Genomic DNA, 16,524 nt, shown 5'->3' on the forward strand with positions numbered 1-16,524 from the left:
GTTAAATTCATTATAATGGCTGGTCACTTTAATGAAAAACCCTATATTCAAACACAAGTGGCTGTTCCATTTTACTGTGTTCCTGACTTCTTTCCCATGAAAGAATTAATTACTTTGCAAATCAAAATAGGTGTACATATTTTGTACATTTATATAAGTGTACATTTGTACACTTGTACATTTTGTACATTTATGTAAGTGTATGTATATACATACATCACGGGACAGGTTTAAATTAGCTATTGGGAGGAAATTTCTAGCAGTGAGGGTGCTGGGAGACTGGAACAGGTTGCTCAGAGAAGTTGTGGATGCCCCATACCTGGTGGTCTTCAAGGGTTGAATGGAGTTCTGAGCAATCTGGTCTTGTGTAAGGTGTCCCTGGCCATGGCAGGAGTGTTGGAAATAGATGATCTTTAAGATCCTTTCCACCCCAATCGATTCTGTGATTCTGTGAAATCTAGTAAAATTTCTAAATTCTCAAGAATTTGTTACACTCTATAGCAATTTTTTTCAGGGAAATCTACTGTTTATTTTAGTGTTACATTTTATTTTGCACCGGGCAGTTTTCCAGCTACTAACCTCTGGTTATTTTATATCTCAGTTTGAGGTGATGAGGGTATTTATAACAAGGATTTAAAACATTATGCTGAAAGAAGGTGACACTAAAAGACACTGGACACTGAACTTTCCAAAGCTCCTATTATTGTTCAGCTGTGACTCTTTTCACATGTTTTACCTGAATTCATTATAGATACAGTTTTCATAGACTCTTAGAAAATACTTGAAGTTTCCTGGCAGTATTTCTGTTGCAATGCCTGTTATTCATCCAGGCTGAACTGCAATGTACTGGAGGATCTAATCCTTGTTCTGTTCGGTGCAATAAAAATATTGTCCACATAAAGTTACCATAAACTGTTGTACAATCAATGACCAACTGAGCAATGGGATTAGTCCTGCCCTAGACTTTTGCTTTTACCTGTTTGCACACCAAATTTACAAATATCTGCTTCATTGGATTCTTTCTCTCACCATTTGAGACATAACCCTCACACTGAATGAATTTTAAAATATTCAGTTCAAATCCCCTGAAAGGCCAAGGCCAAAGGCTTCGGTCACATTACTGCTGAAATTCAAAGTTGAGCCTTGACTGCACTTTCTTTCCCTACTTCTGCTGAGGTTATTGTTAGCAATAATTTTACTGAGAAAAGAAGGTGGATTAAAAAAAAAAAAAAAAAAACCTTCAAAAAGAGAAAGAATGAGTGGTTAAATAGCAGTGTTCTGCAAGATATACTTAGAATCAATCATTTTACTGTTTCCTCAGCCACACCAGTGATCATAAATCCTATATCTTTCTCCAAGCTCAGTGGTTGTGCCAGTCCTTTATCCTGAGAAACTTCATGTCCTGTACAGGACATCACAGTAGGATTTTGGATTCAGGAGAAAGCTCTGCTCAAGGGGTTTGTTTGGTACAGCACACCAGCATATGCAAAAGGAAAAGCAAGCCTTGAAGATAAAGAAATGGAAAAGGAGGTAGAAAAAAAAGAAGTAATTTGTAGCTCATGAGAGACATTTCATTTATTGAGGAATACTTCTGCCTTGACTTACTTTCATTTGGTAACTGGAACTGGAGTTCCATTGGGCTAATTTGGAATTGACCAATAACATCTGGAAAAACATTTTTCAGCCTAGAAGATTTAGAGATATGCACACAGAGCTGACAAGTATTTTTCTCTCTAACCTCCCAGTTGCAGATAAGGTAATGGCTAAAGCAAAATCTGCAAATGAAGTCATGTTTTCTCTCATGTCAGCTCAATGAGAAAAAAGTTACATTTTCGTAAGAAATGCAATGGTCTTTCTCCCTTCCTCATACATGGAGGTCCTGACATATAATCACTACACATTTGCATTTTCAAACATGGTTCAAGCTCACCAGCCTGCTTCTAGGATACAATGGAGTTTGAGGAGAAGACTTTGTTAGTCAAAAGATCTTGTAATGGAAAAACTGTTCCAGAATTTTCCAATGGCCTCACTGCTCTGGAAAAAAAGCAAAACCAACAAATTAAAAAACAAAAACCAAACCAACAAATTAAACAAAACAGTCCCTAAACACCACAAAAGCAAACAGAATAAAGAGAAGACAAACATTTTCCATGTCACCGTTGGTTAAAACGAATGGATACAGAAGTAGAGATGCAGTTACAAGATGCCGTGGTTGCAGGAGCCACTCTACTACTGAAGAAACAAGTCATGAGCTACAAACCTCTGCTCTATATCTGCACCTTGCACCAGCTGTTAGAAGCAATGAGTGATAGATTCCAGAATCTACTTTTGAGTTTTGAATTCAGTGTCAGTCCAGAAGCATTAATCATTGCCTGTCAACAAGCAAGTGTTGACAGCAAGTTGTGTTTTTTTTGTGGTGAAAGGAAGATGCTACTGTTAAGTTTGCCCCTGGGATGCTGTGAAGATCTGCCTCCTTGAACAGCCAAGTTGTTTCACATTGTACAGTGACCAAAACTTAATGGGAGCAATAAACCCAAATCTCCTGACAGGTGATAAGTAGCAATTGTAAGGAGGAGCTTCTGAGCAAGCCCACTCTGGCTGGAATGCATGGTAGGAACTCAAAAGCAGCACTTCAATCACTTCAATAACTGTAGCCAGTTATCCTTCCCTCTCCCCTGACACTTAAGGGTTTTTTGCAAGTCAAGGCATGGGGTATGGCTAAACATTGGCCATCTCCCCACCTCAGGCTGGCAAGGTAATGATGCAGAGTATGGGTAATATCACAGCTCACCTCTGTCTCCTCGTCAGGGGTGAAAGATCCAGTCTTCTGGGCAAACCAAATCAGCCAAAACCTGACTACTCAGAGGCATTTCCAACTGACAAATGCATCAGAAATCTCTCTCTATCCTAAAGCATTCTTGGGCAAAAGACACAATATGTTTCAAAATGCAGGGCTAAACTTATATATGCGGTGCAATACTGCAGATGCAGATATAATAGACTATTGGACCATGACATACCCTTATGTGTTGGTCCTTCCATAGACAGGATCCTAAAAAACCATTTAAATACTTTAAATGGTGATATCACTAAAACTTTAAAACTCTGAGTGGTTCTATATATTAAATATACAGATGCATGTGGATAATTTTATAACCATAATTACCTCTCTTTGTAATTGTAATGGTTTGACATCAATGAAACTCCAAAACTGTGCGTAGTTTTATATAGTAAATATATGGATACATATATTTACTATATATCCATACATATGGATGATTTTATAACCATAATTACATATCTTTATAATTGCATTGGTTTGTGTACACACACACAAAATATTATGTTTAATAGTCTTTCTCCCAAAATATCAAAGGTGAAACAAAACCCGTAGTTTTTCACATTCATGTGATCCCTTTGGGGCAGTTTCTACATTCTTTTCTTCTGGAGCTCTAGCCATAGCATCCAAGCAGCAGGAGAGTAGCAGGTACTGCAGATTGACTGCAAAAACTTGTTCCCTTTTAAGAGAATTCAGTGGATGCTCCAAATGGAAAGATTTTGGCTTAACTTGGTTTCATACCTACATTCACAAACAATGCTGCCTCAATTGCTTTCAGTCTCAAGTGTGCATGACTAACTGGTAATTTCCTGCATTTGTGACATTCCATGATCTTGCTTGATGCTGCCAAAGTTTGTGACTACACAGAAAAGCAGTGGCAGGTTGAGAGTGAATGACCCCCAGTAAGTTATTTTGAAATTGCCAGACTTTGCTCTGCAAGTTTAGTCTCTCATAGCAACGTGGGCAGCATATTCTGTGCTGGCTTCATTAAAAGAAAACGATTCCGTCTTTCAGTTTAAAAAAAAAGAAAAGCTGTAACTGTTGAAGCAGCATGCACCTAATAAGAGACTTCTAAATCTGGCTCCATCATTTCAGTCTGTGGACTAGCAGAACGGAGCTTGCAGAATCCTTCTCAAGTAAGTATTTCTTTCTCTTTACTGCATGGGTTTTTTGTTGTTGTTTTTTTTAATTTAAAATTCATAACAGGTAGTAAAGAAGTCTTCAGCCTTGAATTAGTGGTGCTGCAATATGACAACTGGATGCCTGCTTTAAATATGAATTAACATGCTCTGTTGTTTCATTTGGCAGACATTACTGTCTTTAAAAGGAAATAGTTAATACATTAAGGTACAAGACAGCAAATTATATAGATGGAGCTTCCTAAAGCTGCAGTGCTGGAAAGCTAATGAAATGATTTATAATTGACTGTCATGATAGGGTTTTTTTAAATGAGTTATATATCTTTTGTTTGCATAATGCACATCATGGAACATGTCTATTTGATCTCATCAAAACTGGAATATGTATTCTGAATATGCTACTGACTATTAAGTATGAAATTATCAAAATAATTGATATCTTCAAGAAAGGAAATATTCAGGCAGTGGCATTAATATTAATAAAGTTAATATGTACACATTAAACCTAGCTCAGGTTTGTATTAAATGATGAAGAAAAATACATGTAGTGCATTACTTTGTCTAATTATACAAAGTATTAGTCAAACATTGATAAACCCAACAGAGTATAAATGAAAAAATAGTTTCTATGGGAAACAACAGAAATGCATAACAAACAGCCAAAACAAACAGCACTTACTGTAGCATGCTTTCTGCAAGAGTATTTAAACAGCTTTGATGGACATGTCTCTTTAATATAATGAATGAGGTGGGACTATGGCCGTGGAAGGAAAAAAAAAATAATATTTTGCTTTGTGTTGAAATTGCAAGTGTTGTAATAGAGAGGGGTTAGGGACAGGCAATGCAAAGGGCTACTTTTACATTTGGTATGCAAACACACACATATCCAAATACAAACAGACCTTTTTTTATGTTCTTTAGTCATACCTGCTTATCACCAATTCCTATGACATGCAACTCTGATTGCAAACATGCAGGTTTGCAGCCCTCAGCAGAAATATATTATAGCTGCATCTGAGGCATTACAGCACCAGAACTGGTATTCTGGAAACATTTAGCACAAGCATATACTATACCTCCAAGTAGTATTATTTGTCATAGTTTTTTATGTAGGGAAAATTGTGCTGCAAAAAAATTCACACTGTTTAGTTAACTCCTGCAGAAAACTACATAAATACTTCCCTCCTGCTCAAGTTATCCATCCCTCAACAACCCATGGTAACAGCAGTCAAGCTTAAAATTACCACTTATTAGTATTAAATTACCACTTATTTCTCTCAGTTATTTTCAAATTACTCAGAACAACAAATTTTAAAACATACTTCCATTCCAACTCATTTATATGCAAGGCAAGCTTTTTTTTAAGCAAACTTTTTCAGGACATATTGAAGCATGGAACTGGAACAAGCATTTCCTTATTTACTGTGTAACAGACATAGAAGTTTTTGGCAGATTATGTATATGCAGAGATAAAGAATTGAAACAGAGATAACAGAATTACTGTGTTCCAGGTATGGTGAACAGTAATATATCCTTCCTTTTGCAAGCAGCATTAAGCTTCCCAAGGGCCAGCTATGAAGAGCCTAATAAATTAGAAGCCAATAATGGAGAGGTTTATTCTGACATTTCACATCCTTTCCCAAAATCTCAGGAAGACACAGCATAGTAATAACAAGACCAGTAAATAGTGATATTTATGGTACCATCCCCACAAGACTAAAGGAGGCATCAGTGAGCAGAAATGCCACTAACAAGCTCAGGCCATTTGCACAGCTGTTACACTTTCTCAGCTAGAGGAAGCAGTCCTTGATAAACTGTTTCTGAGACAGACTGGGTGGGTGAGGAAGAGATAGAGAACTGCCTTTGGAAAGCCTTCAAAATGGTGGCTTCATGACTGAGGGGACTGCCCAGGTAAAAAGGCTTATTCCTTCCTTATACTTTGTGATTTCCTGATCCTGCAAAAAACGATCCTAATGAAATCCAACAAACCTAGTACAGGCCTATTGCTCTTATGAAGTCAAAGCCCCTATGTGGGAGGGTCAGGATTTGACCTACTACAAAGAACTGTGAATTTTTGTATTATGCTCTGGAATAATTTGGTCTAACACATAATTCTCTAATTTGGATAAGCTCATTGGATGGGGAAAAAAAAAAAAAAAGAAGAGAGAGAATATCATAGCAACATCTTATTCCTTTGTGGTTTATGCACTTAACAAAGACTTACCTTCCAGTCTTAAACTCCCCACTATGTTTAACATTTAATTAGCAGAATTGCATATTCCTACAGATATAAAAGAAAGATGACAAGAAAAACACTGCTGCACTGAAAGATCTCTTCAATACTCCTTGAAGCATCAATGGGAAGGACTCTGGGTAGCCTTAGTTCATCATTTATGTGGTGTTAGATCAGTAAGGAACATTATTTAGCTTCAGAGATAACAAGGTCTTTCAGATTGTGGCATCCAGCATAAATTAGGAATGGATTAAAGTAAAATAAACTGGTATATAAAATATATTAATTTTAAAATATAACATAATTAATGAGTGGGAAATATTTTCATTCCACCTGAAGAAGAAGGCGCTGTATTTTTATCCTAAGCCTGATTTTGCATGAGAAAATAATTCCATTCCTCTCATTCTTCCTCCCTACTGTCTTAAATTTTCTCATGCTTTTTTCCCCTCTTCTTAATGATGGTAATGATGGTAATAATAATGATGATTATTATGATCATAATTATTATTATTATTATTATTATTATTGGGAAAAAAGAAGAGCAAAAAGAGAGAGGAAAATGAGGAAAATGGTGTACCTAATTTGGAAAACCCCATGACACTGCCAGACTTCCTCAAAGAAGGACATGTTTAAAGACTAGGCTCAAGGGATTTGACACTTTCCTAAAATAATACACATTTTCAAGGAGCAGTGGAAGAAACTAAGACTCCTCATCTGTGTATTCTCAGAAGGATCAATTATTTTACATCTTTTCACCAAGCAACTGCAAAGTGAACTGGAGACACAGAATCAGGTGCTAGTGTAATGCAGATGACCTACAGCTCTACCCATCCCACAGCACGGCCACAAAAACGGTACAGCGTGTGAAGAAGAGCTCATGGAGCAGCTGGCTAAAGCAGAAACTGAGCAAGAAAAAGATGATGTTGGCAGAGGATAGAGAGCATTTTGAGGACTCATTCTCAGTCAAGGTACGCAGCCGCGGTTGGTCGCTTAAACACAAATCTGATGTACAACTGTGTTCTGATGTAACTGTTATTCACAGGTGCTATTAACTTCTTCTAGCTAGGAAGATCTGTCTCTCTTGGATGGGGACAAAAATTTATCAGACAGGTGATATCACAAGCTTTTGAGTGCTAAGAAGTTCCAACATGAAGGAAAAGCTGTAGTGTTTATGCTCTTAAGCTTGGCCAAACTAGACCACTAATCCATTCCTCACACTGTAGATTAGCCTCATATAATTTTGTATTCCCCTTTTCCAAGCAGTCCGTTGTCTGGACTGTGGATAAATAAAAGATACTTAAAACACTTGGAAAAAAATACAGTCTGCAGCCTCTTTTTTCTGACTTTTCTCAGAGAGAGTAAAATTTCTCTTTATGGGAGAGAAAAAGGCCTTTGGTAATTAAGGGTAGCCAAATGTCATTAGCTGTTGCCACAAGTGCCTTGTGTATATCTTTGAAAAACTTTAAAGATGTGCACAGTAATGTGTGCCCATGGTGCCATTTTATACTGCTAGGGAGCAGCCAACACAACAGCCAACGTCTTTCAACTTGGCTGCTTGCTCAGTAATGGAAGGTGCTCTGACAGGATGATATTGAGTGCAGTAAGGGCCTGTGTCCAATTGAATGTTGTGCTGGAACTGAAAAAAAAAATGGTATATTAAAACATTTTGTGCTTGCATTTTTCTCTTTAATTTTTCATTTATTTTTAAATCTATAAATATAGCTTGAATTTTAGTTGGGTGTCTGTCTCTAATTTTACTGCAGCTGTAGCATTTTCCAGAGACCAGTGGCTCTGTTTTCAGGGTGCTGCAGGATTTATACCAAAAAACCATCTCTTCTCTAATGCTCAGCACTTCTTACAGGCCTATCACAGCTCTTTCTGGTATACAGCCATAAATTAAATGAATCAGACTTATGGATGTTGACAAGAAAGATGACACAGCAATTTGTTGCCTTTAGTTTAGTCACCCTGTAGTTGTAAAACAGATAAATGTTTTACTCATCATGGTGGAGAGGTTGATTAATGAGAATTTAGAGCAATTTAGATCCAGTATATCTTTAGATTTAGATTCAAGGCTGAATGCAGACACTGTCCACCATGCACAGATTCCTGCACAGAAACAGAAGTCGCTGTTCTTTGAGACACCACAGTAGCTTTTCACTTCCTTTTCATCCCAACAAAACCCACAATTTCTTAAGAATCCAGACTGATTTAATGGTGGCAGTACTGGTCCAGTTTTCTGTTTGTCATACCATGTTACAAATCTACCAACAACTGATAAAGAAAGGAAAAACCCACTTTAACTTGTTCCCATAACAAGTCATGCATTAAAATAAAAGAACTGAATTTTCATTCTACTGGTTCTGAAGACAGCTAAATCTTACAGACTCAGAGCAAATGTCTGCTTAAATTCTCCTTAGGGCTGAAACACTTTCAAGCAGAATCTAGTGAGGCAAAAACCAATACATACAACACTGACTACATCTCCACTCCATTTGAAATTTTTGTTCTAAAAGGAAACAGAAATAATGAAATTGAATTTTTGCTGTGTGAGGCCTAGCATCCTAGAAATAGATAATTATTAACTTGAAAATATGGTAGAATTTCTGGAGAACAACTATATAGAATAATGCTGAGAAGAATTTAAGGAAATGCTGTCTTGATGAGGAAACTGGTGCAGGCAACCTTATATTAAAAGCAAATTTGTATTTGACAACCATTACAGAAAAAAAAGAGAAAAGGAAACCATCTGTTGGAAGAAAACCCAGAGAGGAACATCTGCATTATTTAAAGGGGTAAACTGAAGTGCAAAACTGAAAGGTCCATAAAACACTTCAAAATTAACTGCATTAAGTGTGAAGAGGACTGGATAAGATGTGATAAAATTTTCATTTAAGGCAGGAGGGAAGAGTACATCTGAGCAAGAATGGGCACTGGGAGAGTTGGGATAAAGCTATTTTAAGAGTGAAGTATCTGCTGAGGGATGTACATATCTTTAGGGCAAACTGAGAACTTTGAACAGAATGCCATTCCTACAAATTCTAGTGAGTTTGGCCCTGGTGCTTAGGCAATATTTCTGAATAGTTGAAAATTTGAATGAAAACTAGGAATGTAAATACAGGAAATACACATCGTTATAATGGAAAACTCATTCTTTGCTTCTGCAGGAGCAGCACAGACAATAGTATTATTCATCCAAAATCTTGGAGTCTGCTCACTGACTCTAAAAGGCTCTGGAACCAGACTTATTTGCAATAAAAAAAAGTCAATACTGTTTAAAAATCAAATTTATTTTTTTGTTTTAATAATAACTTAAAAGTTTCTTATGAATCTCAAAATGTAAAAAACCTTTATACATATTTGGGTTTTTTATTGTAGATAATCTGCTGAAGATATTCTTGTTCATGTATCAAGACATACTTTTAGATACAGAAAAACTTAGTACTAAAATTGTTGAATATTGTCTACTTTGGCCCAAAAATGATCATATCTTCCAGAGCTCTGCACAAAAAAACTTCTAGTTGTCATAACAACATCCTGCAGCAGATACAAGATAGCTTGTACTCGCTTTTAATACAATTAGCAAAAGTTAGCATCTCCTGAAGATTAAAATACAGGGATATTATTTGAAAGGGAGGGTGGACTTAATTTTTTTTTTTCATTTTTAATTCCCACAAAATTCAGCTATTAATTTAAAATCTTCAGTCAATAGTCTGTAGAAATATTCCATTGCATCAAGTCATATTTGCAGGCAACTCTGTTATGCTCCATGTTTATACAAAATATGCAGATTTCTAATAATGTCTTTGTAAAATGACACTCAGAATATAAAGAAGCCTAAATTTAGAAAAATAGTGATGTTTTCCTAAGGAACAAGTTTACTAGACAAATTCTGGTATGCTTCAATCTTGTCAAATGCAATACGAAGTCATTATGAAAGTCCCATTTAAGCTATGATCTTAACTATCGTTCCTTTATTAAGTGTCCCAGATTCAACAATCAGTTTACCAGGAAAGGATCAGTGTGACTCTGTTTATGTTTTTATATCAAGACTAAAATAGAATAGAACATCTTAGCCATTGCAACACACAAAATTACAAACTCTATCCACTTGTGTCCCTAGAAATCTTTCACTTATGAGTGAGTCTTGATGGTATCTGGAGTTGTCCCCTTGATCAGGGTGACATTATGCAAGATTGGGTATCACAGAAATGCATAGAAAAATGCAGTCTTTTCCTAATTTAAAGAATATAGTCCCTCCCTAATTTAAAGGCCAGTTAATGGCAGATACAGAACAAAGTGCAGGTGTTGATCAAAGGTCAACGAACTAGACAATGGTAGAGCTGCTGATAAAGGCCAATCTTATTTACAGTGAAGTCTCACTTAGGTCAGACAGTTTTCACTTGATTTGCACAGACATGCTGTTTTATTCCAGCAATGGTGCCCACCCTTTCCAGAGTAGGGCAAAATTAATGCACAACTTTTTCTCTTAAGATTATTTTAGTGTTAAGATGACTGGTTTAGAAGAATTTACTAATCTGGCAAGCATCCACCTAGCTGAGGCATATTGTAGTAATAAATAACAGAAGAATTTGAGCTCTCTGAAGTTATTTTTTTCAAGAGTACAGCCCAGACTACTGCAGCAAAGTATTGCTATTCACAGACACACCTGCTTGCCTTTAAATTTAAATATATAAGGCAAAATAACTTGAACATTTCAAAAAATAAGTCACTTAACATATGGAAAATAAATCATGAACATCAATTATTTAAAAAAGTTCAAGATATCAAACATTCAGATTTTTAAGCATATTTTGTTTTAACAGTCAGATTCTCTATTTGTACACGTAATGGAAATAATTTCTGCAGGTCTGCTCATCTCTAGAGAATATTTTGGTGAATTTACTCAAGAGAGAACATGGAATAGTTACTGCTGCTACAAACTTTGCTAGCACCTGTTCTGACCAAGATTCAAAGTGATTAATGTGAAAAGATCTGTATCATTTAAGTAAGAAGAATTATTTCTAATTTTGCAGCTGTGATAATTGTTTTTCTTAATAACCAGGTATGTCTGTGTCATATGTCTAGAGTTATTAAGCAGAAATCACCTGAAAAAAGGGAAGCAGCATTATAAGCAGTATGACACCCACAAATGTTATGTACCTTACCTAAATTGCCTATAACCATTTATCTATGTCTATACCTACACATATATTTTACTGCTATGCAAATAAAATCTCTCTGAACAAAAGAGCTCTTTTCTGACAATAAAAGAGAATTATATGATCCATTTTTATTGGCTGTGACACAGACCTTTTAAATTCATGCCTCAAAATTTGCACATAAGCAACGGACAGCAGAATTTATGCTTGTAGTTAACATAGCTTTATTCATATACAAAGGAGCCCAATCTCTCATGAATAAAAAAGCTCTTGTCCAAATAGGTACAAGTCATTACAGGTTCTGGCACAACAGTGAGGCTTTGTTTGTTTCTGAAGCAGGCATTATTAATAAAGTCCATTAAAACTGCAGAACTCACACTTTGCCAAGCTCTTATGGATCTGGAAGGCAAAAGACCTAAGATGGATTAGCATAGATCCTATGTATTTCAGAATCCTGTTTGCTTCAAAAGCTACATTAAGTTCGTACAATTCTGTATTGGACATACTGAAAAATCCCTGAATTCTGGCTTTGCAAGAAGAGAGTGGTGTTGTATTGTGGCCTGACTGCATTGAAAAGGTCATGAAAATCTTTTTGTTGACAATTGAAAGCATTTGCCAGCCTTTTAAAGTGTTAGCATTCCCATTCAAGTGAGAGAGGCATAAATTCATCTAAAACAAGACAGTGTGAGCAAGATTTATGCATTTTCATCCACATTATCTCTGTGATCAGGATAATGTTTGTAGTATGCAATGGAATGGCACAGTCCCATAGAAATATGGAAGCATTTCAAAAAGTAATTCCAGTAAAAGCAATTGATTTCTGATGTGTTAAAAGGATCTTCATGTTCCCCTGTTATTTGCAAAATTAATGTACTTACTATGTTAATTTGAGAGATTTGCAACACTTCAGCAGCTTTTATGAACTATGATTTAAATGAGTGTTGGAATTACCAAAGTGGAGACAATAAATTCTAGGCAGTAAGTAAAGTGCCTTGTAATGAGGGACCTAAATGTCTGCTTCAAAAGCACATGTAACTACATTTCAGCTCAAGCTGCTGTTGACCTGTCAGCTATGCATGATATTTTTAAATGTGCTCTTGTGTTTAAGGGAGGTCACTCAGTTTTCTGCTTGAGTCTCTTCTCTTCTCTTTCTCCACTTGCTGCATTTGACAGTGATGTAAGCAGAGTCTGAATCCAACCACACAAAAAGGGGTAAATCACTTCCTTTCACCCTTATGCTAAAGTAAGGAGATGCAAAAAAACCAAAAAGCACTCTTTCAAATTTATCATTCAGCCATTCCTCTGGTCATTTCCTCTGGCAACACACCATTGGGACACTACAAATATCCACACTGATTTTAAAGTCAGACTATGGTCTTTAATCTCACTTAAACTATTCCTTAGGTTCCTGCATATACAAACCAAAAATAGAAATTCTTCACTTTACAGTTCAGACTGCCTGTCTATAAAGACAGTGAAAAATGAGAAGAACTTCACATACAAGGTACTGAAACAACTTATCTTTACTACTCCAAGCTTATTGACAATGTTGAAATTTTGTACCTTTCTTTGGATTCTAACCTTTAAAAATTATTTTGGAATTAAAGTTATGGCAAAAAACAAGCAGGTAGAAAGTGCGAATCATGTTTGGTTTGCTTTTCTAGCAGATCTAGCAGATTTGTCACTAACTTTTTTAATAGAACAGCAAACACTAGTAGCATTAGAACAATATAGCATGACCTTCTCTACTATTGGATTTTAAAAAGCCCTGAAACAGAACCAACCCAGACTTTACTTAGTGAGAATTGATCTACATCATGGTAGTTTGATTTCCAGTTCAACAAACAGGGATATATCATATGTTGCTTTGGGTCAATGAAAGCCCATGCTCATCCACTGAGCACTCAATACCCTGGAAAATTTGCATGTCCTATAGATTCTGTTCATTAGTGTGGTTAATTAAAATGATGAGAATTTGCTATTGAATTAATGATGAAACATATGCATGATTTGGGGTGCATATGGGACAAAATGTGGTGGGTGCATTGTTATGCTTTCCAAAGATATGCCTTTTGTCTTACAAGTTAGAGGAGGATTTATGGGAATCCCTCTTTCAGTGCCAGTATTTGACACACAGACATGAAAGTAAATGGAGTTGCTGTCGAAAGGCTCCATTTCCCCAGTTAAGCCAGAGGGTGCTGTGCCTGGAAGACCAGCCAAGCAAGAGGGGGGTGGCAGGGTGAATGAAGAAATAGCATGCAGTGCATGCACCACTGCATGTGCACCAGAAGTAGGAACTGATGCAGAGAGGAGCCTCTCTGGAGATTTGACAATGAACAGTTACTCAAAACGCTGCAGCTCCAGTGAGGACAGCTTTGAGTTACAGGGCAGCACAAGGTCAGAAGCTAAAAGCTTTGTTAAAAGCAAAAATAAGGATGAAGGCTATCGACCCCATCGATCAAAGCACTGTCAGAAAGGGGGTGAAAAAACTCACGGACTGGAACACTCTTCCCTGTATCCAGCAGAAGTGGGAAACACAAGCCAGAAGCTCCAGAGGCAGAAGAAGACCCACAAGAAAAGCAGTTCCTCTACATCTGACTTGAGCTTGGTGAGTCAAGGATCATCAAGTTCATTGTCTGTTGTGGAAGAAAAAATAGAAGCTAAACTCAAATTCTCTCAATTTATTAATGAAGTTACTTTCAGAGTGCTTGATCCCATGAGCCTGAGGGCATACCGAGCTGCTAAACTGAAAAATACTTTTCCATCCAGTGTGAGAAGCCTAGATGGTTTTCATATTAAGAGAAAGTCTCCTGAAAACTGGAAAGAAAACATTCTAGATGGGAAGACCAATGAAGAAGTAGACTTAGAGACTCTGAGAAGTGACAACATCGTGGCTGGAGCACGACCACACAAATTAGAGAAATCGTTGTCCCTGGATACAAGTCCCTCTCTCAGGTCATTTGATAATGGTGTCTCATGCAGAACAAGACCCGGCTTGCCAGTAGAAATTATGATTTCACAAAGCAAAGGAGTGCCAGCCACAAAATCTGCATCTCTTCCTAGAAGTTCAAGCATGGTGAGCTCTCTCAAATATTTTCTTTGGGTGATATATGACAAGGAGTTTTGCATTAGCGTGACTATTTGACAAGTGTTTCTGTCTTCCTGGGTGGGCTCTTACCATGTAAACAATTTTTTCTCCAGGGTGGGAACAAAAAGGGGAATGTTTATTTTTAGTAGCTCAAGAAACCAGCTGTAGAAGGTATGGGAGGAAGGAAAAACAGAATAAAATTCCCTAATCCTTTTAGTTTGATGTCTGGAAGATGGCTTTACAAGGTCAAACAAGAAGGTTATTCCTGCACTGCAATGAAGCATGTGTATAATCAGGTCAGCTTGATATCAGCAGTCAAGGCACCCTCAGAAAAGGGTGAAGAGAACACTGTGGCAGACCACTCAGGTATTCAAGGTCACTAGTTAAGAACTTGCTCAGGTATCTCTACACCAAACAAGAATGCTCAGTTAGTGTGTTTAAATACTACTGAGGGTTCTGACATCCCAAAAGTGTTACGAATATTTGTGTGTCTGGAATTAATACATATCAGTTAATACATTTATAAATATCAGTCAATAATTTCTATTTTGATGTGCTAAAAACAACCCAAGCAACCACAAACCCTTAAGAACTGAAAAAAACAAAACAAAAACAAAAAAGGCTGAAGCTTTCTTCTATGGTCTGGTAAAAAATATTTATGTTTTTAATTTTTTCTTATGAGATTCTTTCTTTGGATGAGGAAGAGGTATTTGTGCCTGTGAAGGAGAGCAAAGGGAAATTGTTGTTTGCTAGCATGGCACAGTCTGGAATCCTGAACTGCCAAACCTTGCACTGATATAATATGTTAGTATGTCTCCAGAGTAGTATTTGCAATTCCACTAAAACAATAAAGGTCCAGGAACTATTGCTTAAGACTATACACATGTACACTGATGTTGCTAAACTGGGAGCTATTACAACTGCATTATTCTTTAAAAACTCTATTCAAGTTTAAAAACAAAGAAAGAAAAAGTTATTTCATTTCACAGAGGACTGCAACAAATAGGAAAACATCCCAGTCTTAAGAATTTGATTCAAACTTCAGCAACCTGACCTTAGGATTTTATGTCCTTGGATGTTTTAATTGCCACCTATCAAAGTTATCTGGAGGGAGAAGAGGGGAAAGGTAATGAAACAGAGAGAATTTGCACACTGTGCTGTGTCACAGCTCCACAATGAAAGCTGTCCTACAAAGGGCTGAAGAGGCTTCAGTCTGAGCCCATGGCATGATATGCTGTTTTCAAATTTCAATTAAGCATGTCAGAGCATCTTTTCCAGTGGACTTGGTTATATGTGCAGATTGAAACTTCCAGCCGATTGAGTGCTGACTGACTGAGCGCTGCCAGTGCTCTGTAATTCCACACAGTTAGTGTAGGCATCAGCCTGCTCCAGCTGAAGAATCAGTCTGCTCTAAGCCTAGTCATTTAAATTAAACACAGTATTTACCTGACATTTTACCTCAACAAACAATGCCTCCAACTGCAGAGCTCAACATGAAAACATAAAGGAGTGGCAGGGCAAAATACAAGAGCAAAACATGTTCAGCCTCATCTACAGATTTATGTATCCTACACGCAAAAAACTTTGACTTCAGTCTAATTTATTTAGTGCCAAGTCCTCACATGAAGCATGCCTAGCAAGGAGCAAAAGGATAACTGTATAGCCTTGGGTGTCATTATTGTAAAGATACTTTAGAGGTTCTTGGTTATATAATGTTCATTTGAATGCTCATAGAGAACATTGCTTAACTGTTCCATGTTTTAGTTGCCAAGTTATTATTCGTGTGCAGAAGATAATCTCTGAGAGAAAGAAATTATAAGATTACATTGATTTAAATATAAAAACTGGATAGTAGAGGTATAAGAACACATCCTGAAGAGCATGAAAGAACATGCCTGAAAGTTTGAGATTAAAAAAGCTGCACCTAATAAAAAAAGTGTGACTCAGAAGATGAATGTTGTGACATTGCCTCCTGTCTATTCTGTTTTCTGAAGACCCCTGAGGTGTCCACAACTGCCTCTGTGCTACTGTTGATTGGATCCAGACCCACTAAAGTGATTTTC

General features: G+C 36.8%; 1 protein-coding gene and 1 long non-coding RNA gene across 12 annotated transcripts in view; one reads left to right on the forward strand and one right to left on the reverse strand.

Annotated features, from left to right (window-relative positions):
* Positions 1–299: 299 nt before the first annotated feature.
* On the reverse strand, positions 300–4,924 carry LOC139589772 (uncharacterized). The gene is made up of 3 exons (XR_011679126.1): positions 4,658–4,924; positions 1,931–2,034; positions 300–448 (listed from the first exon to the last, which is right to left on the reverse strand). It is a non-coding gene; the product is annotated as an uncharacterized lncRNA (long non-coding RNA).
* Positions 3,824–16,524, forward strand: part of BEGAIN (brain enriched guanylate kinase associated) — a 158,666-nt gene continuing 145,965 nt past the window's right edge. For 5 of the 11 annotated variants that reach the window (XM_071426452.1, XM_071426454.1, XM_071426458.1 and 2 more), the window contains exons 1-2: positions 3,824–3,975; positions 7,050–7,179. In XM_071426452.1, coding sequence (XP_071282553.1) covers positions 7,129–7,179 — 51 coding nt within the window. In that variant the 5' untranslated portion in view covers positions 3,824–3,975; positions 7,050–7,128. Of the gene's footprint in view, positions 3,976–7,049; positions 7,180–16,524 lie in introns of those variants that run through there. The other 6 variants (XM_071426461.1, XM_071426460.1, XM_071426455.1 and 3 more) reach the window with 5 other exon arrangements.

The sequence above is a fragment of the Agelaius tricolor genome, unplaced genomic scaffold, assembly GCF_023055355.1.
Source record: "Agelaius tricolor isolate 1412-34295 unplaced genomic scaffold, bAgeTri1.0.p SCAF_5, whole genome shotgun sequence".
NCBI lineage: Eukaryota > Metazoa > Chordata > Aves > Passeriformes > Icteridae > Agelaius > Agelaius tricolor.